Below are 23,979 nucleotides of genomic sequence, written 5' to 3' on the forward strand. Positions count from 1 at the left end.
TTGGGTCTAAGCCGCTACTCATTTGACTTGAGAAAATATTCGTTTATGGCCACTTTTTAGTCGTATCACACATTAAAGTGAATTTATTAAGAGATCATGGTGTACACATCAATCTATATATATATATATATATATATATATATATATATATATATATATTGAGATCATGATTTTTAAAAGTATTACAGCGTTTTGTAAACATTTATTATTTCCATTTGATGAGCTTCCCTGTGCATTTTTATATAGCCACCTGACCTAAACCTCTGTGATGTAGCTGCTTGTTAAGTGTGATGTCACGCGCTTACATATTTATTCCATCACGATGAATTTTAAAATAAAAGTCGCCAACTAAACCAAGTGAAAACATTAAGAACATCAATAAAATGTTTAATTTATAAAACAAGCATAAATATAAACATTTATTTAAAAACAAATATCCAAAAAATTATATAAATATGGGGCCTGCCATTTCCTAAAACAATAGAAACCTTCATGGAATTTGTTTACATTTTAATAATGTTATTCATATGTTTTAATGGAAACTATAACGGTCTTTCGGGTTTCTATTGGTAATTATTTGCCTTCAATTGGTGGTTTGTTGGCCATCACGGTGGCGCAGTGAGTAGCACGATTGCCTCAAAGCAAGAAGATTGCTGGTTTGAGCCTCGGCTGGATCAGTTAGCATTTCCGTGTGGAGTTTGCATGTTCTCCTTGTGTTGGTGTGGGTTTCCTCCAGGTGTTCTGGTTTCCACTACAAGTCCAAACACCTGCGCTATCGGTGAATTAATCGGTAGGCTAAATTGGCCGTAGTGTATGTAAATGAGAGTGTATAGGTGTTTCCCAGTGATGGGTTGCAGCTGGAAGTGCATGTGCAGCGTAAAACATATGCTGGATAAGTTGGCGGTTCATTCCACTGTGGCGACGCCAGATTAATAAAGGGACTAAGTCGATAAATTGGCGGTTCATTACACTGTGGCAACCCCAGATTAATAAAGGGACTAAGCCGATAAATTGGCGGTTCCTTACACTGTGGCAGCCCCAGATTAATAAGAGACTAACTGTGTGACCTTCTCAGCTCATTAGCATAATCAAGCAGCAGGTGTGAGAAACATCTAGGCACTGAAGCACATTTTGGTTGTGTTTCATGCTGGATTATATGTCTTGAGCTGCTGGAGAAAGCCGGGGTTTGGTTGAATCTGCGGTCTGGAGGTTTTGGCAACACTGAAGGCTTCATCAAAGGACATCTTCAGCTCAGACATCAGGAACCCGATGACCACTGAAGCAGAGCGAGAAACGCCAGCGTTACAGTGAACCAGCACCACTCCATCCTGGAGAAGAACGACAAGAGGAGGACAGGTCAGAAATACACACACCACTCTATCCTGAACAAGAGAAGGATAGGTCAGAGATATACACACACACCTGCTGTCTGGCTTGTGTTATGAACTCAAAGCATTCTGGGAAGTATGCAGTGATGTCCGTCTCTGGAAGATCTAGCATGCTGACAGTCTTGTATGTGAAGAGTTCAGGAAACACGTTCTCCACCCCGAACGCCACATTCAGCACATGAGTCACCTACAGCAATAATACAAATCAGAGGACACATGACTGTCCTCACTGTCTCTGGAGTTAAGGAGTAAAATATTGAACATATTATTTTCATTTTACAGAGCTCAAACAACATTTAAAAAAATACCCAAACAAAAGAATAAATCATACATGCAGAGAAACCGAGAGAGGAGAATAAAACTTTTAATATGTGAATTTAGCTACATAAAGTGTGTATAGATCTAATAATCTCAATATCAAATATATTTAAAATAAAAACTGTTACCTTTAGTTTCTTCAACGTGTCGATGTCATGAGCAGCGTCCTGAGATGCTAAATATAAATTAAAATGTTGAGTGTTAATACTTGATATGTCGTAGTATGACAGTATCATAATACACAGTTGAAACTAGTTTACATGCGCTTTAAATACTAAACGTTCACTATTTTAGGTCCGTTAGGATTACCTAAATCATTTACATTTGCTAGATGTCAGAATAATGAGATGATTTTTTTTTTTTTAGATATTTTTTATTAATTTCCAGTCAGTCAAAAGTTTACACACATTTTACAGTATTTACAATACATTCAGTATTGTAAAATACAATAGTATTTTTAAGCTTTGCTTTTAAACTGTGCAACTTTAATCAAATGTTTTGGCTATCCTTCTCACAATAGTTTGAAGGAATTTTGGCCCACTCCTCCTGACAGAATTGGTGTAACTGAGTCAGATTTGTTGGCTGTCTTGTTTCAGCAAGCTTTTCCAACTCTGCCCACACATTTTCTATAGGATTGAGATCAGGGCTTTGTGATGGCCACTCCAAAACATTTATTAAAGGACATTTGAACTAGTTTGGCAGTATGCTTAGTGTCATGGTCTGTTTGGAAGACCCATTTGTGGCAAAGTTTTAATTTCCTGGCTGATGTCTTATGATGTTGCTTCAGTATTTCTACATAATGTTTATTCTTGATGCCAACTATGCTGTGAAGTGGACCAGTCCCTCCTGCAGCAAAACAGCCCCACAACATGATGCTGCCGCCCCCATACTTCACAGTTGGGATGGTGTTCCTAGGCTTGTAAACTTTCCCCTTTGTCCTCCAAATGCATCACTGGTCATTATGGCCAAACAGTTCAATCTTAGTTCCATCAGACCACAGGACATGTCTCTAGCAATTATTTTTTTCTCAGTGTAATTTAGCAAATTGTAATCTGGCTTTGTTGTTGATTCTGGCTTGTTGATTTTCCCATATAGTCACAGAGTAAGCAGTGTGTTTGAGGTTTTCCTTAAATACTATTCTACACTTGTGCCTCCAATTAACTCAAATCTTGTCAATTAGCCAATCAGAATCTTCCAAAACCTTGACACCATCATCTGAGCTTTTTCAGAGGCAGAATAATCTTATTGTGTTTGAACTTGGCTTTCAAGAAAAGTCATAACAATTTCTCAAAAAATCTCTCTCTCATTATTCTGCTATTAAGCAGAACAGAAACAAAAGTGATAATCCTGACTTACCTAAAAGAGGAAAAGTTTAGTCGCATTAACATCTGACTTTTTTTAAATGGTTATGTCTTTTTATACAGTGTGTGTAAACTTCTGGGTTCAACTGTAAATAATTGTTTGTTTTATGACCTTTTAAATACCTCAGTTTTATCATATATCCATTTTCCTTCAGGCTTAGTCACTTTATTTAACGGGGGTCGCCACAGCGTAATGAACCGCCAACTATTCCAGCATATGTTTTACGCAGCGGATGCCTTTCCACCTGCAACCCAGTATTGGGAAACATTCATTCACCCATATTAATTGAATGAATGACATCATAATACACGATTATAATCACGTTACAGTGGAGGTTTTGTCATATTTTCACAATAAATACAGCAGTTTATCAGTTCAGTTGTCAGACTTTCACAATAAATAGAGAATAAATATGTGTTAATAGTAAACCCGCACAGAGCAGCAGGAAGGGTGTGATGATTCCCACTTGCAGATCCAGACTGAAGTCCTGCACGAAGCCGCAGGTATCCGCGCCCTGGCGCTCCGTGTCCGGCGTGCTGTGGTAATCAGCGCCGCTGCGGGTCTCCAGGAGGACCTGACCGCTCGCTGTGGTCACTCTGGTGCTCTGCTTCCTCAGCCGAGACGTAGAGAAACCCGCGATCTCCTGCGCCAGGGAATTCATCTTTATTTATTTACTCACGACATCCGAAATGCTGAAAAGCTGAAGAGAAATGCGCTCAAAACAAACCGGAGAACGTTGCTAGAAGGGATACAGCCCCGGCCGGAAGTTCAGGAAAATTATTAGTGTTATTTATTAAATTGCGCATTGAAAGTATTTTATTAACGTCTAGTTGGCCTAAACCTAACATTCGCCATTATGTAAAAACTGTAATCACACCGAGTTTTATTCATATTGTTTATCAAATTATAAACTAACTGTATTTTATTAACGTCTACTTCTAAATCCAACCTTTACAGTGATGTTAAAACAGTAATTATACTTAGTATTAACTATATTATTTATTAAATTACCCATTAATTGTATTTTATAAACATCTACTCCACCCTAAACCAAACATCACAACAATTTAAATAATTATACGCGACTATTATTCAAATTTTTTAAATTACACATTAATTGTTTTTTTTTATTAACGTATCCAACTCCAATCCAAACCATCATGGTAATGTATAAATATTAATTATTGCTGATGAGTTTAATACAAAATGCGAGTATCCGCAGCTGTATCCCTTCTAGACTTGACTACAAAACAAACGGGGAACTCTTCTGCTACACCCGTGCATTTCAAAATAAAAGCCCCTTTGCGCTTTTGGGACTCAATTACACATCAGGTGCATTATAAACATGTGTTTGCTGAATTTGCTAATGCATTTGCTTGAATTTACTTTAATTTGTGCTGATGTGGTTCCTCACGCTTTAGAGACCTGCACCTTCCTCTAATTACCACTTTCATATAAAGCTCTGGTTGAGACTGAAGTGCCCAAACACACAAAAATTAACAACCAGCTTTAAATTCGCCATATGCCAGCTTATTTTAATACATACCTTGATAATCAAAAATGAATTGCTCAAAAAAGATTTGATAACCCGTTCAATGATCGTCTCACGTTTCGATGGAAACGGTCAACAAAATGGACATCTGCGATTTGTAAAGTAGGTCATTTTATTAATGACTGAGGGAAAAACGAGTTCACACTCCATTATGACAATGAATTAATAAAAGGCGCGAAAAGTTTTCCGTACTTCCGGTCTCGATCTTTATTTTGTGAAATAGGCCTGATGCTTCCATTGCTGATTTACTCTTCATCTTCTTCATAAATATGTAGCCTTTAATATTCATTCCACAAAAAAATATATACCTTTTTGCACTTTTGTAGCTTGGTAGCCTCGTGTTTTTAAGGCACCAATCAACTTCCAGTTGAAGTTGTTAATGCACACAGACTTTTAATTTTCAGCCAGGGCTTCCGGTCTTTTCATTACAACATTGTGATCTTCACAGACTGATAGATATACGATATGAAGTGCGTCTCAGATATCGTACAAGAAGCACAGCATTAAACTCCATTTCCCCCCGCCATGTCTTTAAAATATGACAGTTTATTTTACCCCAGTATTTGCAATGGAATTTCTGCGCTAGCCTGTTGCTAATGACGATGCTATTGGTTGCAGCGGTCTTTCATTTTGTTTTGTGCTTGAACAACTAAATGAATGCTGGAGTCCATTTAACTGAATGTATTGTAATTGCATTACAACAGGGGTGTCCAAACTCGGTCCTGGAGGCCCGGTGTCCTGGATATTTTAGTTCCAACCCCAATTAAACACACCTGAACCAGCTAATCAAGCTCTTTCTGTGTACTAGAAACTTCCAGGAAGGTGTGTTGAAGGAAGTTGGAGCTAAACTATGCAGGACACCGGCCCTCCAAGACAGAGTTTGGACACCACTGCATTACAACATCGATGCTGTAAAAACAACCTTGTGAAATTGAAAATACCAACATTAAGCTTTCACCAGAAGATTATCGTCAGCTTTAAAACTCTAGCTGTGCCCATTTACTCTTCTACATTGCTAATAAATGTGACCTTCAATATTTATTCAATATATTCAATATTAATATTCCATTTTTAATGCACTTTTACTGTTAGCTTTGAATGTACCTTGTGTTTTTCAGGCACTAATCAACTTCCGGTGAAAGTTAACTTAGCAATTAAAATAGATTGAACATAAAACAATTGAGTTGTCCCCAATAAAGCCTTGAGAATGGTCTTGTTTCAGCTACACAGAGGCGTAGTAGGTAGTGTTGTTTCCTCAAAGCAAGAAGGTCGCTGTTTCGAGCCTCGGCTGGCTCAGTTGGTGTTTCTGTGTGGAGTTTGCATGTTCTTCCTGTGTTTGCATGGGTTTCCTCCGGGTGCTCCGGTTTCCCCCACAGTCCAAAGGCATACGGTACAGGTGAATTGGGTAGGCTTAATAGTGTATGAGTGTGTATGGATGTTTCCCAGAGATGGGTTGCGGCTGGAAGGGCATCCTCTGCGTAAAAAAACCTGCTGGATAAGTTGGCGGTTCATTCCGCAGTGGCGACCCTGCATTAATAAAAAGGGACTAAGCCGAAAAGAAAATGAATGAATGAATGAACAGAAGTCAAAGCACTGTTACTGAACGTTCACACCAAAAGCGGCGAGAGTGTCAAAGTAGCCGGAAGTCATTCATTTTCAATGAGAGCAGATGGCAGGAAGCAGTGCGGCATGTCTTCGCCGGTGTGGGCGTCCAGCAGTGTTGCCAAATGTAGATGACTGATTCCAGATCTAAAACCTGCTTAAAAATCTAAATAATAAAAGTGGGTGGCGTCTCGTTGGGAGATCACAACTGTTGTAAGCGTTTGTTTGTGAAGAACAGGGCTATGGCATCTCTTTGGGAGATCATAACAGGTTTATGAGTGAAGACCGGGGCTTGTAGGCACGCCGTTGCAAAACTGCCCAAATTTACACTACCCGCCTGTCATTTTTTTACCCGCAAAAACAAATTTAAAACCGCCCAATCTGGCAACACTGGCGTTGAAGATAGTTGAAATCAAGTCAACTTTATGGTAATGAGATATGAGGCGGTTCGGCGGCAAGCAATCAGAATGATGAAGTCCACCGCTTGAGAGGAGTCCTGAGAACACAGACCTGTGAACTTTCTGGTTCTGACCTCATGTTCCCAAGGGTTTGATTATTGCGGTCGCCGGTTTTCCAATTATTTGCAATGTTTTCTTACAGGAACAATTTTAAAAAGTTGCTGGTGAGTTACTGATGTGCGCTAATGCTAAAAGTTATATTTTTAGCGGGAATGTCATGCGCCATTACAAAGCATTATCGCCGCTTCAGGATATTTCAGACATAAGGACACACTGGGTAATTAAGTCAAGCAAACCCACACCACATGCAACTCGATCTTCCATTGTTAAAGGAGTTTGATAAGAAGTGTGCAACATTTTCACATTAGAAAGTATGTTTTTATGCAGGAATGTAACTGATATGCTGCAACGGCTCCTTTAAATACGACATCAACATAGCAAATTTTGACGCTCTCACAGCTGGAGCTGAAGACGGACAGCGCTGTGGCCAGAGCGACTTTTGATGCTCTCTCCGCTTTGTGTGAACTGAAGGATTCGGATTTCTGCTTTCCAGTCCATCTCATCATGGACCAACGTTTATCCTTTTCATCATCCTGTTTCTTAGTATTTAACTGTGAATTGATTTTAATTAATGAATAAGTTAACACATTGCTTAATATAAGAATGTTCAGTGCATTTGCCTGTCTCTTTATACCTATTTTCAGGAGCCAGCAAACTAGGTCAGAGGTCACGGAGATCTTGAGTGGAACTGAGGACTGGAAGCAACTGTTTCTATTGTTATTTCTAGGAGTTAATACTGTCTAAAATGTCTAAAGTGATTTTGCTATTTTTATGGGTAAATCTTTTAAAGTGATTCAACTTTTTATTCAAGATAGACTTTGTGTAGTAAGAATATTACTGCCTGAATGTAGATTATACCAGTTTTGATAAAGACGGCTGACGGTACACTCAGCCTTGGATAAGAAACAGATTATACTTAAAGTGTGTGTGTTCTATTTGATTGTTGATCCGTTTCACAGGTCTGGAGTCAGCTCTAATCAGTCTAAAGGGTGTCTGACGTTTATGTTTAGATATTGTTCAGAATTGTACGCACGAACCTCACGTGGAAATGTTCCTAGTCTATCTGTGTTTTAACCAATCAGGTTAGAGCACCTGTATGTATGACACAGTTAATGACGTTATGTGAGAGTATAATTGTTATTGATTGGTGATTGTAAGCAGAGCGGCCTAGGAACTCATTGAGAGTGTTGAAGCTGGCTTCTGCGGATGAAACTGTAAACTATCTTCAGTAAACTTAATTTATTTTTTTTAAATCTCTGACTCCGGCTCTTCTTCATCTACCAGACTGGTCATTCTTTGGGTTAAACTGTAAACCATCCCTACAGAACCTACAGTTAAATCTAGAGTTGAACACAGATTGCATTAGTTTCTTTAAAAGAAAGTTTATTGAAAAGCCAAATAATAAAAGTTGAACAAAAAAAACTACATCATGTAAAATCTGCTGCTTGGCACAAATAAAGACGTTAAAATCCTCTCCACCACCTATTCATATACGTTTCCTTTAAGATAAGTGCGGTTCAGTCTGGTGGTGAAATAATGAAAGAAACCAAACATGATCTGTCCCCAAATATGAACGTTCTGGAATATAAACGGTACTGAAGGAATGTGCATGACGTGAATAAAACAGTCGGCTTGTATAAAACATCCTTTGGTTTTTCAGCACATTGAACAGTTTTTCCTGATTAAACATTAAAAGCTGGCTTCAATCTACAGCATCATCATCATCATCATCATCATCTGTGCATTAATAAAGCAGACACATTCAGATATGACATTCACTAAAACAAGATATGCATCATAAAATATTGATTAAAAACTGATACCTCTTGGCTGAGTGAGTGTAAACGTGTCTCATCTGGCGGTCCAATGGAAATACATGCAGCTTGATTGAGAAGTGACTTTAAACTCACTGTAAATGAACAGCTCGATGTGTTTCTTCTTGGCTTTCCTCACATTTGGCACCATATTTTTGTGTAATCGTGCTGTGATTACTGACGCTGTAAACAGGGCTTTATTAATAAGGCAGTTTCTCTCGGAGAAGTGTAATGATGAAGGCACAACGAAGGTCAGAGCAGACAAACGGCATTTCAGGCAAACATGGTCAGGGTGATCCACTGTCACAAAGAGAGAGAGAGAGAGAGAGAGAGAGAGAGAGACATCATATTAGGTTGAACATCATAAAACCTCATCATCATATGTTTGATGGTTTAAACTCTTTTGCATGACTTGAGGCTCATTGACACCGATGATATAACAACTAGAAGAATCCAGTTTTAAATATTACAATCTCTTTATTTACAAAATACAACATAATTCCTATGTGTCCTGCCAATATCCATCAAGTTTCCGTTACAAATAGCTCACAGATTTTTCTGGTTATTAAATGCTGTAACTGTGTCATTAAAAGTTGCTAATCTTTGAAAAACAGTAAAGTACAGAAATACACTTGCAGCCAATCAGTTGTAAGGGGCGTGTCTTGTAACTATACAAGGATACTAAAAAAGAGGGCGGAGTCATTTGGGGTTATGAGTGTGTTCAATCGTTTGTGTTTGTGCTTTCAAATATTAACAACACTTGACAATTTGTTTAGTTCACCATAATCCTGCCCACCTTTATAGAAAAGGGCGGGGCTTTTACATCTTGTCCCTTGGTTACACTAAAATCAAAACACCTTTTAAATGCAAATTAGTTTATTTTGCCCACCCCCTTTTTCTAGCAAAGGTCGCACTTTGCTAGAAAAAGGGGGTAGGCTAAATAAACTAATTTGGCTTTTACAGCTTGTGCATTGGTCACTCCATGAGCAAAATTTGCTTACTGCACCTTTAAATGTAAGTTAGTTTATTTTTCCCCACCCCCTTTCTAGAAAAGGGCAGCACTTTTTACACCAAAAGCTAAATTAGTTTAGTGCACCTTTAAATGGAAATTTGTTTATTTTCCCCACCCTCTTTCTAGAAAAGGACGGGGCTTTTACAACTTGTGCCACGGTTACACCAAAAGCTAAAATTATTTAGTGCATCTTTAAATGCAAATTTGTTTATTTTCCCCACCCTCTTTCTACCAAAGGGCGGGGCTTTTACAGATTGTGCTTTGGTTACTTTGCGATCAAATGTGTTTAGCGCATCTTTAAATGCAAATTTGTTTAGTTTCCCCACCCCCTTTCTAGAAAATTGTGGGCCTTTACAGCTAGTGCCTCGGTTACACCAAAAGCTAAATTTGTTTAGTGCACCTTTAAATGCAAATTAGGTTGTTTTTCCCACATCTATTTTAACAAAGGGCAGGCCTTTACAGCTTGTGCCTCGGTTACACCAAAATCAATTTTTTTTGTGCACCTTTAAATGCAATTTAGTTTATTTTTCCCTCCCCCTTTCTAGCAAAGGGTGGGGCTTTTACAGCTTGTGCCTCGTTTACACCAAAAGCATAATTTGTTTTTAATGTCACCTTTAAATAAAAATAAGTTTATTTTCCCTACCCCCTTCTTCTAGAAAGGGCGGGGCTTCTACAGATTGTGCCTTGGTTATTTCATGAGCAAAATTTGCTTAGTACACATTAATGCAAATTAGTTTATTTTCCCCACCCCCTTTCTAGAAAAGGGCGAGACTTTTACAACTTGTGCACAGGTTATTCCATAAGCAAAATTTGCTTAGTGCACATTTAAATGCAAATTAGTCGATTTTCCACACACCCTGTTTCAGAAGAGGGCGGGACTTTTATGGCTTGTGCCTCAGTAACACCAAAGAGCTTAGAATGACCGAGGCGACACTCAATAGAACGTTCCATTGCAACAGCAGCGCCCAGCAGTAGCCTCGTGATTCTGCCATTGTGGAGTGAAAGCGATAGGCTGTCCAATGGATCTTATTGCTGTCGCGATGGCAAGCAGCTGCTTTGATTTATTTTTATTTATTAAAAATATTGGAGCAATATTAAAGCTGAGATACAACCTGAAAGACGACAATACAACACTTACTATCACAATCATCAGCACTTTAAAGAGTTTATTTTACAGAGTTATAATATGCTGTTGTTCTAGTAGAATTTAGTCCAAAATGGCAGCCGCGTGACATTATCGCCATCTAGTGGCTGTTTCCCAAATCGCACTAGAGTGTCGCCTCTTGGTGGTTCTATGCTCTACGGTTACACCAAAAGCAAAATTTGCTTTGTGCACTTTACTATGCAAATGTGCTGCTTTTCCCCATCCAATTTCCAGAAAAAGGCGGGGCTATTACAGCTTCTGGTTCTGAAAGGAAAAATTAATTATCCTTAATTAATTACCACTTAATTATCACTAAATACCCCGCAGGTGGCAAATACCTCATAGTTTCGATTTTAACATTACATCAATGTTTAAGCCAAGATTTCCAAGATACTTTTAACTACAGGCTGAAACTAATATATTACCTAACTCTGTTTACAGTGTTATTGCACTTTTATTCATATACCAGAACTATATATTTTTAATAATTAGCATGTATGCTAATTAATCACATTTTAATTGTTACTTAACACTATTATATAGTAATTGTTCCTGATTTAAATGGTTTAATTCATCTAAAACAGTCACACTCCTGCACGTATGTGCGACTACAGAGATGTTCAAGTGAGAAGTGAAGTAAAACAGCAGTATGTTGTGATTTTACCTGGAAGAATGTGAGTGAAATGACTCCATCAGCGTCTGTGTCCAGACTCTTGAACGTCTCTGTGAAACACAGACAGAAATATCAGGACACTCTGACTGAGCTCAGATCTTATAAATATAATAAATATTTATAATATTAATATAATTAATAGATATTTATAAATATTAATAAACAACATTTATTCTCAAACGTCCTTGTTCTGCTCAAAGCTGCATTTATTTGATCAAATAATATAAAGTCCCTCCAGGTTTTTGCAGGGACAATATAATTATATATTGCAGGGATAATAATTATATATTAATATAATATAATGGTAACATATTATTACAATTACAAATAACAGCTCTCTATTTAAATATAACTGAAAATATAATTTATTCCTGTCAATCAAGCTGTATTTTCAGCCATTTTTAAAAATAATTACTGACAACATGCAATCTGTAAATAGCATTACACAGCATAAATGAAAAATGATAGTATTTAAGACTCAAAACTGACTGAACATGGTCTCCAGTCGCACTAAACAGGACACAAAGTTGTCAAAATCCACGGAAAGATCCTCCTCAGTGTAGCGCAGGATGATCAGCTGGAATAAATGATTGTTCAGCTTAAATCCTGCAGAAAGAGAGAGACAGAGTCAGGATGAAGAGACCACACTCACACACACACACTAGAGATGCGCGGATGGCGGTTACAGCCGCGGAATCCGCGGATAAACCGGGCGGATGACGTGACGAAAAATAATATTTTAATTAAATTCGGGCGGGTGGTGGGCGGTTGTACTGTTTTTGTACACATAGCTGGCGCACCAACGAAAAAGCCTAGGACTGACTCCACAGAATGAGAGGAGGAATCGGATACACTAATTCTGGATGAAGTACAGAAGTCTTCATCTACAAACTTCCATATAGACGGATCAGCAGAGGAAAATCTACTTTCCTTTTGGGAGAAACAAGGCAGTCATTCCCACGTCTACAGCACCTTGTCAAGAGAATTCTATGCATTCCAGCAACAAGTGCTGCGAGCGAGCGCTCCTTCAGTGCAGCAGGGCGCATTAGAGGCCAGGCGCTCTCGTCTGAATGTTGAAATGATGAGTCAATGCGTTTTCTAGGCTACAATAATAATAATAAAAAATTGTACAGTACAGTGCGTTTAATTTAGGCTATTTATTTATTTTTGTCCCTGTGCGCCAATTGGAGACGGAGTTCACTGCTGATATTCTGAGAGCTTTATAGGGTGCTTCTCATTTCTTATTTGTGTATCCTCGTTTCCTTTCCTTGCTTTCTTTCCTCGTCTTTCCACCCCTATATGATGCGAGGGAAAGACGAAAAAAAAACTCAAGGACCGAGGAATCGAATCAAGTGAAAAGACACGTCCTCGTATTGTTTAGCGTCACTTCAAAGCGTCAATTAATGCTGGATTTGACTTGCACGTTTGGATTAACTGCATGTCATTAAAGTCATTCTCTATTTTCTAATAATCAATAAAGAAACATTCATTTAATAATAAAAGGAATAAGCCATTCAAATAAAGAGCTCAGTCAGCAGATGAAGGGCGGGTGCGGTTTTAAAATTTGGTCAAAAATGTTAGTGCGGATGGATGGCGGATGGATGATGAGTTTTGTGATGCGGTTGCGGATGAAATAATAACCCATCTGCGCATCTCTAACACACACACACACACACACACACACACACACTCACACACGATGCAGCAGATGTCAGTGTGTGTCGCTGTACCTGCAGTTTCCAGAGCTTTCCTCATCTCATACGAGCTCATAGTGCCTGATTTATCCACATCGTGATCGCGGAAGATTTGCTGGAAACACACGAGCGGAAAGAGAAAAGGGAAATCTGGAAGTTACACAAGTAAACTAAACCTCTGAGTTTAAAACATTTCAGTCTTCATTTTTAGGATTGTACTGTAGGGGATATACAAGTAAATATGTCCAGAGTGTGTGTGTGTGTGTGTGTGTGTGTGTGTGTGTGTTTCCATAGGATGCTGCTGTTCAACATTGTTACTATATTTAGTTACTAATATTAGCATTATTTAAATACAAAAATTATATAATAATACTAATAACTATTCAAATGATTACTAGCATTACATATACTAATTTACATGAAATTAAACATGAAAAGAATGTAAAAATATGGAAAGAAAAATAATATTGTAATACTATTATTATTATTATTATTATTATTATTATTATTATTTTAATATTGGTGATAATTTAAAGAAAAGGGTATTTAAAAGATCAGATCTGAGAATTAGCGATGTTAGCACCATTGGAACAACAGTTCACTAATAATATTAATATTGGTATTATTTAATAATACTAATTTATAATTTAATAATAGTAATTATTTTAATTATTAGTACTATTATAATATTTTACAATTTTTAGTATTATTTTTTCCCATCCATCTATTTTTATTATTTTTTTTATTTCTCTTCAAATTTTATTTATTTACTTGTTATTGAATTATTTGGTTAATTTTTTAATTTTTCATTATTGTTTATGATCTGCCTCTGTAGTACATTTGGGCTATCCTTAAAAGTTTCCAGCTTCTAATGGATTGTATTTATGGAAACACAATGAATATTCATCCCGATCATTTTTAAAGTCACCAAAAAATAATAAATAATATGTTTTCTTGGTGTTGATTATTAAAAATAAATGCACATTTCATCAATTTGAACTGTTTTTCTAAAGGGGTTAAAACTCGTATTTCTCAGATACGATCTTATAAATGCTTGAAATTTTTCAAATTATCACCAATATTAAAATACTATTATTATATATTTTTTTTCATATGGCTCATATTTAATTTCATGTCAAATAAAATAAATGAAATGTAAACTAATTTAAAAATTGTGCTTAATAAAAATTGGTTAAATGCAATACAGATTTCTCATTCATAACAGTTAAAACATAAGTGTTTTTCATCTGCTGCACTTTTAATATGTAAATGCACACAAATACCAACATTTCAGGACGGCTGGTCACAACACAAGAAAACGTACATCAAAATAAGTCATGTTTTTAATAAATGTCAATGTGTTTACTAACCCATCATAAAGGCTACGCATTATCTCTGTATAAACATGCATGTAAATATCCCCTCACCAGGTAGCGTTTAATCTTCTCCCACAACACATGAAACTCTACGAGTCCGAGTTTCCCACTGCCATCCGTCTAAATAGATACATCAAGGATTATAATAATAAATCCAGCAGAAATACAGTAAAGAGACTGAGATTGATGTTAGAAGTGCATTTTACATCACTTTACATCACAAAACAACATTGGCAACACGTATACAATGACTGAAGACACTCAATATCCATCCATCCATCCATCCATCAATCATAATAGTATTGGCATCTGCATTTAATACTTTAAGTGTTTTGTTATTAAAGTAAAGGATACGTCCATGAGGTTGATCATACTCCGACACGACTCCTTACCAAAGCCGTCTGTCTTTAAATCTTTATCTGCGAATATAAACACAAAACAGGTTCATTATTCACTTACTTTGCTTGAAATACGCTCTTTTTACTAGGTGTGATAATATTCTCGGGTGTTCCTGTAATGTGTCTGAAGTTTCCGCAGGAAACAGGTCATGGATCATCAATTACCATGCTGTAAAGGTCATTTTATTGAGTGGAAACAAAAATACTGTTTTCATGTGTCTCTTTAAATGCAAATGAGTGGGAGGAGCCTTTACAGCTTGTGCCTCGGTGACTCTAGAAACAAAACAATTTTCATGTGTGTCTCTTTTAATGCAAACGAGCAGGTAAAGCCTTCACAGCGTATGCTTTTGGTTATCCTAGAAACAACGCTGTTTCCTTGTGTGTCTCTTTAAATGCAAACGAGCTAGTGGAGCTTTTACAGCGTATGCTTTGGTTACACTTGCAAACAATGCCGTTTTCATGTGGCTCTCTTTAAATGCAAATGAGCGGGAGGAGCCTTTACAGCTTGTGCCTCGGTGACTCTAGAAACAAAACTGTTTTCATGTGTGTCTCTTTAAATGCAAATGAGGAGGTGGAGACTTTACAGTTTGTGCATCAGTTACTCTAGAAACAAAACAGAATTCATGTGCGTCTCTTTAAATGCAAATGAGCGGGAGGATTCTTTACAGCTTGTACCTCAGTGACTCTAGAAACAAAACAGTTTTCATGGGTGTCTTTAAATGCAAATGAGTGGGAGGAGCCTTTACAGCTTGTACCTCGGTGACTTTAGAAACAAAACAGTTTTCATGTGGCTCTCTTTAAATGCAAATGAGCGGGAGGAGCCTTTACAGCTTGTGCCTCGGTGACTCTAGAAACAAAACAGTTTTCATGTGTGTCTCTTTAAATGCAAATGAGGAGGTGGAGACTTTACAGTTTGTGCATCAGTTACTCTAGAAACAAAACAGAATTCATGTGCGTCTCTTTAAATGCAAATGAGCGGGAGGATTCTTTACAGCTTGTACCTCAGTGACTCTAGAAACAAAACAGTTTTCATGTGTGTCTCTTTAAATGCAAATGAGCGGGAGGAGCCTTTACAGCTTGTGCCTCTGTGATTTTAGAAACAAAACAGTTTTCATGCGTGTCTCTTTAAATGCAAACGAGCTAGTGGAGCTGTTACAGTGTATGCTTTGGTTACACTTACAAACAATCCCGTTTTCATGTGGCTCTCTTTAAATGCAAATGAGCAGGAGGAGCCTTGACAGCTTGTACCTCAGTGACTCTAGAAACAAAATTGGTTTCATGTGTGTCTCTTTAAATGCAAATGAGGAGGTGGAGACTTTAGTTTGTGCATCAGTGACTCTAGAAACAAAACTGTTCATGTGTGTTTCTTTAAATGCAAATAAGCGGGAGGAGCCTTTATAGCTTGTGCCTCTGTGATTCTAGAAACAAAACTGTTTTCATGTGTGTCTCTTTAAATGCAAATGAGGAGGTGGAGTCCTTACAGCTTGTGCCTCGGTTACTCTAGAACAGGGGTTCCCAAACTTTTCAGCCCGCGACCCCCAAAATAACAATGCCAGTGACTCGCGACCCCCAATATCCTCTGAGGTGGTTATAAATACAGAAACCGTGCATGCGATGACGCAGACACACCAATTAAATTTTTCTAACGCGTGTCAGTGCTTTAAATGTGCCAGAAAGTATAACCTGGTGTTATAAAATCAAAATGCATCTGACGCTATTGCTGTCTTTAATATAATGTAATTACCCCAGGGGTCGCAATCCAATAGAACTAGTAACTATAAGCTACTATAGTAACTATATAGTAACTATAAACGACTCATTTTATTTTCAGTATAGTTATGGATAAAATATGTTAATTCTTATGGTTTAATAAATATAAATAGATTTTTGGAAATCACCAGGCGACCCCCTCCCTTCATTGCCCCGCGACCCCTCGGGGGGTCCCGACCCCCACTTTGAGAACCACTGCTCTAGAACGACACCTTTTTCATTTGTGCTTCTTTAAATGCAAATGAGCTCGTGGAGCATTTACAGCTTGTGCCTCGGTTGCTCTAGAAATGGCTGTTTTCATGTGTTTTCATGTGCATCTCCTTAAATGCAAATTAGCTGGTGGATGCAGTATAGCTTGTGCCTCCGTAACGATAGAAACAACACTATTTTCTATTTCTGTGTCCCTTTAGATGCAAATGAGCTGCTGCTTCCCGCCCCTTTACAGAAGGGGGTGGACCCTTTATAACTTGTGCCTCAGTTACTCTAGAAACAACAAACAAAACATCTGCATGTGTTTTTAAAGTCTATTGCTGAACCCTAATTCGCACACTACCCATCCTAATAAGTATTCAAACAGAATTAGTGTGTCCCATATGTATGTTAAAATGTCCATATGCATGTTTAAATTAGTATTAGGGATGTTGAATAAAATCTTACTTTTATATTTACTAATAAACAGTCAAAATCTAAATAGTGGGCAGGTAATAAAATCAGTAGATAATAGCATGAATTGTGGCTCAAGCTAAAGTGTTACCCTTTAAAATCAAAAGGTCTCGTGTTTATATCTCACGTTTGGCGATGATTCTGTTCAGGATCGTCTGTAGCTCCGTCACACTGATCTCCATGTCCTAGAAAACACATTTACGCACAAGTGCTTTACATATAAAAGCATCATAGTATTCAGTATCTGTATTCAAGAGGTGTTTCTCTCACCGCTCCAGCCAGCTGTCTGAACAGACTCTTAAAACCAGCGTCAATCTGACTCTCATCAAGACGTTGCTAGACAGAAAGAGGGACAGTATCACATTTATTATGGATCTCTATTAAACGTAAATATTGCATTATGAGTTCATTCATTCACTAACTTGAATAAACGATGATTAATACATTCATTAGTGTTTATTCACCAAAGTACAGCAATTCCTTGTTAGTTCTTGTTAACTTATAGTGCATTAACTAATGTTAACTGTGATTTTATTAATGCATTGGTAAATGTTAAACTATGATTAATAAATGCTTTGTGGTCGTAATTAGTTGATGCTAGTAAATACATTAGCTAGCATCAACCAATGGGATATTATTGTAAAGTGTGACTCATTCAATTCTTTAATATATTCATGTTTATTTTTGAATATTTTTATATATAATTAGTAATTTATATTTATACAGCAGCAAAAGTCCACAATTTATCAGTATTGTAAATACAGTAGTGTATTATGTCTAACAGCAAACTTTTAACTGAGACTGTCACAATATAGTAAAATTGCTGTCCTATATATTAGCAAATAATTAAAAATATAGAAATAATGTATGTACAGTTAAAAATATATTTCCCAAATGTTGTTTAACAGATTCAGGAAATTTTCACAGTATTTCCGATAATATTTTTTCTTCTGGAGAAAGTCTGATTTGTTTTATTTCAGCTAGAATAAATATTATACTATTTATATAATATAAATAAATACTATTTACTGTCTCTTTAAATATAAAAATATCTTCTCACCTCCTCAGGAATTTCAGCCATGACTTTGTCATCCATTTCTCTGAAAGGCATAAAGACAGTTACATTCATATACATACAGTTTTAGTCAGAATTATTAGCTCCGCTTTGATTTATTTATTTATTTTATTTATATTTCCTAAATGATGTGTAGGAAAGGTAATTTTCACAGTATTTTCTGTAATATTTTTTTCTTCTGGAGAAAGTCTTATTTCTTTTATTTCGGCTAGAGTAAAAGCAGTTTTTAAATATTTACTAGTCTACAGAACAAGCCATCGTTACACAATAACTTGCCTAATTACTCTAACCTGCCTAATTAACCTAGTTAAGCCTTTAAATGTCACTTTAAGCTGTATAGAAGTGTCTTGAAAAATATCTAGTCAAATATTATTTACTGTCATCATGACAAATATTAAATAAATCAGTTATTAGAGATGAATTACTAAAACTATTATGTTTAGAAATGTGCTGAAAATCTGCTCCCTGTTCAACAGAAATTAGGGGAGAAAATAATTTAATCCAGGGGGAATTAATAATTTTGACTATATATGAGCAATATCACACGAGCAGCAGTGCGAAATGGCTGTATATCAGCACTGGTAGGAGGCGTGCATTGCCTTAGCGTGCACGCCTCATATATATATATATATATATATATATATATATATATATATATATATATATATATATATATATATATATATATATATATATATATATACACTTTATCAATGTTTACTTTTTCAGCATTGCCAATCAGAATTGGCAGCAGCATTAATTCTAATTATGGCTATATACTGTATAATGCACAAGAAAATAGCCTTTTGTTTATTTACCCAGCCCTAATCAGAAGTAAATCTTCTTTTGAGAGAACAATACAGAATGAAAGCAAAGGATCCAACAATATACAGTTGAAGTCAGAATTATTAACCCCTGTATATTACTTTCCCCAATTGTTGTTTAACGGAGAGACACATTTCTAAACATGATAGTTTTAAGAACTCATCTCTAATAACTGATTTATTTTATCTTTGTATGATGACATCACATAATATTTGATAAGATATTCTTCAAGATACTAGTATTCAGCTTAAAGTGACATATAAAGGCTTAACTAGGTTAATTAGGGTAATGCTAGTGAAATTAGGCAAGTCATTGTATAACAGTGGTTTGTTGTGTAGACAATTGAAACAAACATTGCTTAAGAAGGCTAATAATGTTGACCTTAAATGGTTTTTAAAAAATTAAAAACTGCTTTAAATCTAGCCAAAATAATAAAAAAAAAACTTTCTCCAGAGGAAAATACTGAGAAAATTTCCTAAAACTGTTAAACATCATTTGGGAAACATCTGAAGGAAAAAAACAATTCACAAGAGGGCGAATTACTCTGACCTAAGCCTCGTGACCCCAGACTTACTCTGAGTTGGCGGGCTTCTCTGAGAAAACTCTGAGCACGAAATCGGCCTCTTTGTTTGGCTCGAAGGTGGACGGGACGATGATGTACTCGCCCGCGGGCAGCCGGAAACGGGAGCTCACCTCCCGCAGGTTAATGAAGAGCTCCGATCGAGCGCTGGATGCGTGTGTGAGGAAGAAATCCCGCTTCAGATGAACACCAGACTGACCCAGAAACTGAAAGAAAGAGGAAAACGTAGAGTATAGGGTGAAGTGTGTGTCCTTTTAATGAAACGCTTCACTTTTTTTTTCTTGGGGGGAGGGTTATGTTATGGTAAGTTTTACCATTTTTAAACCCATTTGGTCACTATTAGCCTAGCTTAGCACAGATCATGGAATCAGATTAGACCATTAGCATCTCATTCAAGAATGTAAGGAGTTTTGATAATTGATCATTTTACTATTTAAATGTTGATTCTTCTATAGTTACAACGCGTACTAAGACCAATAGAAAACTGAAAAGTCGCTGTTTTTCAGGCTGACATACTATACTCTGGCGTAATTATCAAGATATTTTGTTGCTGTACAATAACTGCAGCTGGCACAATGATATTACATTGGACCTAAAAAAAATAGTGAGAAAATTAGCCCAGCCATATCACCCTGCAGCCCAAGACTGGCTACTCACTGAAGCTAAGCAGGGCTGAGCCTGGTCAGTATGGTAGTATGGGAGACCATATATGAAAGCTAGGTTGCTGTTGTAAGTGGTGTTAGAGAGGCCAGCAGGGGGTGCTCAACCAGCAATCTGTGTGAGTCCTAATGCCCCAATGTAGTGAAGGGGACGCTATACTATCAGTGAGCGCCATCTTTCAGATGAGACGTTAAACCGAGGTCCTGATTTTAAAAATCCCATGGCACTTCTCGTAAAGAGCAGGGGTGTAACGCTGGTGTCCTGGCCAAATTCCCTCCATCGGTCCTTATCCATCATGGCCTACCAATCATCCTCATCCACCTATAGCTGGCACCGTTGTCCTGTGGCTGCTGTCGCATCATCCAAGTGGATGCTGCACACTGGTGGGGGAGTGGAGAGACCCCCCTCATGATTGTGAAGCGCTTTGGGTATGTGGCTATCAGGGCCGGCGCATCCATAGAGGTGACCTAGGGAGGCAGAATAGAGAGGGCGGCGTCCACGACACAACCCGCACCCTATATCCGGACTGGGGGCGGCGTCCGCGACACCTCCCTCAACCCCCCCAACCCCACCCCACCCCCCCTTTGATAACTGGTCACTTTCGTTTTCATTTTCACGTTTAGGACAGCGTGATCGTCCTTTGCCTAGAGCGGCAGTTCAGCTTGCTCCGGCCCTGATGGCCATACACCATAAATGTGCTATAGAAGTACACACATTACATTACATAAATATGTACATTTCATTTTCTGTTGCTCTAAGTGTATGGTTTTTTTTTCTCTAATTATCCAAACTCTTTGGTCATTTTAGAGTGAGATGCTAATGGTCTAATCTGATTCAATGACCTATGCTAAGCTAAGCTAAAAGTGCTACAGAAATCACCCGAATAGAGTCAAAAACTGTTTGACTCTGGGGAGTTGAAAAAAAAGAGTGTTCCTTTTTAAGATGTTGCTTAGTTTTTGCTGAACCTTTCAATAGGCTCTTATTGGGGTACTGTGTGGTTGTTAGGTTGTTTCTAGGGCAATGCTAGCTGGTTGCTAGAGTATTTTGAACATGTTTTAGTTTTACGGTTTCTAGGGTAATGCTAAGATGTTATATTTAATTAGTTTGTTCTTACTGTGTTGCTGGGTGGTTTCTAGGGCGTTACTTGAGAGTTCTGTGTTTGGATGTTGCTTTATGGGTAGTAAGTTGTTTTAAATTGCTTAAGAGATATTGTTGCTAGGGTGCTCTGTGTGGTTTCTAGGGCATTGCTTGGGTGTTGTGCTACAATGTTGCAGTGTTTTGAACAGTTTAAACACATTTATACATTGTTGCTAGGGTGTTCTGTGGGGTTTCTAGGGCATTATTTGTGTGTTGTGCTACAATGTTGCAGTGTTTTGAACAGTTTAAACACATGTATACATTGTTGCTAGGGTGTTCTGTGGGGTTTCTATGGCATTATTTAGCTGTGCTACAATGTTGCAGTGTTTTGAGTTTAAAAACATTCATACATTGTTGCTAGGGTGTTCTGTGTGGTTGCTAGGTGGTTTCTATAGCATTATTTGGGTGGTGTGTTAATGTTGTAGTGTTTATATTTATATACTGTTACTATGGTGTTCTGTGTAGTTGCTAAGTGGTATCTAGGGTGTCACTTGGGTGTTCAATATTAGTATGTTGCTTTATGGATAGTAAGCTATTTTTAGTAGTTTAGGAGACTTGTATATTTAGTTGCTAGGGTTTTGTGTGATAGCTATGTGGATATACATGATACATCGTTACTAAGGTGTTCTGAACTGTTCACAGGGCATTTGTAGGCTATTGCTATTTATAAGCTGTGGTTATTCAGCTGTTCTTAATGATTAATAGTACATTTTATAAATATTTTTAGGGTTTTCTGTGTGGTTGCTAGGTGCTTTCTATGATGTTGTATTGTGTTATGTGCTGCAATTAGTGAAACAAGCCCAATTTACAGACAACTATTCCTCACTCACTTGCTTGCTTATTTTCCAAAATCTGAATCATTTCACATTTTATAAAGCCTTGTTAACACAATCTGTATTGTATGAAGAGCTGTAGAAATGTTTATCTGTTGACGTGATTTTAAATAGCCATGTTCAGCTCTCCTCACCTCTCTTGGCACCTGAAAAAAAATTGGAAAATCCAAAAATGAGCAAATGAACTAAAAGTAACACATTTTAACATATTTTTAGATGAGTAAATGAGAAATGATCTGCTCTCTGACCTCATAAATGGCGAATCCGATAGTCTCCATGTCCTGCCCTTCTCTCCTCTTCTTCCTGCGGTCCTTCTGCATCAGCGCCACCAGGAAGCTGCACTCTGATTGGCCGGGAGAATCCGGGTGTTTCAGGGCCACCTTGAACTGCGGGTTGATCCAGAATGTTGCTGTGGGAAGAAAAGATTTTGAACCAACTATGATGACTTCTGCTACTGTGAAACTCGTGAATGTGAAGAGCGTCCATAGCGTGGTTGTTACGGCTCAGTATCTGTGCCTGTGTTTGTTTGTATTTTTTTCTCTCTCCCTCCTTCTCTACATATCATTTTCTTTAGGTCCGCCCAGCTCATCTACCTATTGGCTAAGCTAGATGCCAGTCATCATTACCATTGGCGATGACATCATCATTGTCCAATCACAAGCAGACTTCCCCACTTTAAATGGAAGCCGGTGCAGTCGAAAGCTAGCTTGCTTTGTGCTTGCTCACTGTTGTGTGTTTGCTATGTTGGTTGACTGTGTGTTTTGCTGGATGGCTGGATTATGTGACAGTTTCTTGTGCTATGTGTGTTATAATCATTAGTGCTGAAATCGATCTTTAAAAGTGTTCTAATTGTGTTTTCTCTCTGATTACCAGATATCAGGGATGTAACGGTATCAGAATTTCACGGTACGGTAATACCTCGGTATGAATGTCACGGTACGGTATTTATTGAATCATTTACAGGAAAAACAAAACTTTTGAAAATACTCCAAAAAAGTGCCAAAAGTGTCAATGACATACAAATTAGTCATCTATCTGTAAGCTTTGAAACAGGAACTTCAATTTTAATAACAAAAAAAATATTAAACCATGTAAAAAAATAAAGTTTCAATTTAGTATTGTTGAAAACTCATCACATTCAACATTTAATCACTCACTCACTTAGATAGAGATGGGTTTAAAGGAAAATTATCATATAAATATAATCTGGTAAAAGCTGGTATCTCTGGGTATTTACAATGTCCCCTGCAACAAAAAAAAACCCTCTCATTTGGGACTGAGGTTTCTGGGACAGAGATATGACTTGGCCCATGTTGACAGCAGTGGGTAACGTTGTGCATTGTCTTCCCCCCACTTGAGAGGACAAACCATGAGTGAGATAGAGGTCTCATGTCTGCATCAATCTGAACAGTGTGCTGTGTTCTGGAGTCCCCATGACTGTTATTAGTCGTATTCCCCAACTTGCAGGTACGTGCACACATAGGGCTCAACCTGTGCAGTGCACATGCCCTTTTTAGTTTTGGATAGAAAATGCCCTTCCAAAACGATCAAAAGTGCCCCCGCGACGCGACACACCCTCCGTCCA

At 37.4% G+C, this 23,979-nt stretch overlaps 2 protein-coding genes and 1 long non-coding RNA gene across 4 annotated transcripts in view; 1 reads left to right on the plus strand and 2 right to left on the minus strand.

The window, feature by feature from the left end:
- Window positions 1-1,058: 1,058 nt before the first annotated feature.
- dusp19b (dual specificity phosphatase 19b) lies at window positions 1,059-3,807 on the minus strand. Its single transcript, NM_212979.2, is given in 4 exon segments — window positions 1,059-1,328; window positions 1,423-1,575; window positions 1,835-1,881; window positions 3,504-3,807. Coding segments are annotated over 4 exon segments (612 nt in total). The 5' UTR covers window positions 3,730-3,807; the 3' UTR covers window positions 1,059-1,142.
- Window positions 3,808-8,106: 4,299 nt separating this feature from the next.
- Window positions 8,107-23,979, minus strand: part of capn1 (calpain 1) — a 68,869-nt gene continuing 52,996 nt past the window's right edge. The window contains 12 exon segments of one of the 2 annotated variants that reach the window (NM_213459.2): window positions 8,107-8,854; window positions 11,375-11,433; window positions 11,873-11,989; window positions 13,114-13,192; window positions 14,505-14,573; window positions 14,808-14,872; window positions 17,412-17,469; window positions 17,555-17,620; window positions 18,345-18,384; window positions 19,759-19,970; window positions 22,529-22,540; window positions 22,643-22,803. In NM_213459.2, coding sequence (NP_998624.2) covers window positions 8,828-8,854; window positions 11,375-11,433; window positions 11,873-11,989; window positions 13,114-13,192; window positions 14,505-14,573; window positions 14,808-14,872; window positions 17,412-17,469; window positions 17,555-17,620; window positions 18,345-18,384; window positions 19,759-19,970; window positions 22,529-22,540; window positions 22,643-22,803 — 965 coding nt within the window. In that variant the 3' untranslated portion in view covers window positions 8,107-8,827. 2 annotated transcript variants of the gene reach the window in all.
- LOC147843004 (uncharacterized) lies at window positions 13,831-16,357 on the plus strand. The gene is made up of 3 exons (XR_015495381.1): window positions 13,831-15,358; window positions 15,600-15,938; window positions 16,185-16,357. It is a non-coding gene; the product is annotated as an uncharacterized LOC147843004 (long non-coding RNA).

This window comes from Danio rerio, chromosome 7, assembly GCF_052040795.2.
Source record: "Danio rerio strain M-AB ecotype USA chromosome 7, GRCz13ab, whole genome shotgun sequence".
Classification (NCBI taxonomy): Eukaryota; Metazoa; Chordata; class Actinopteri; order Cypriniformes; family Danionidae; genus Danio; species Danio rerio.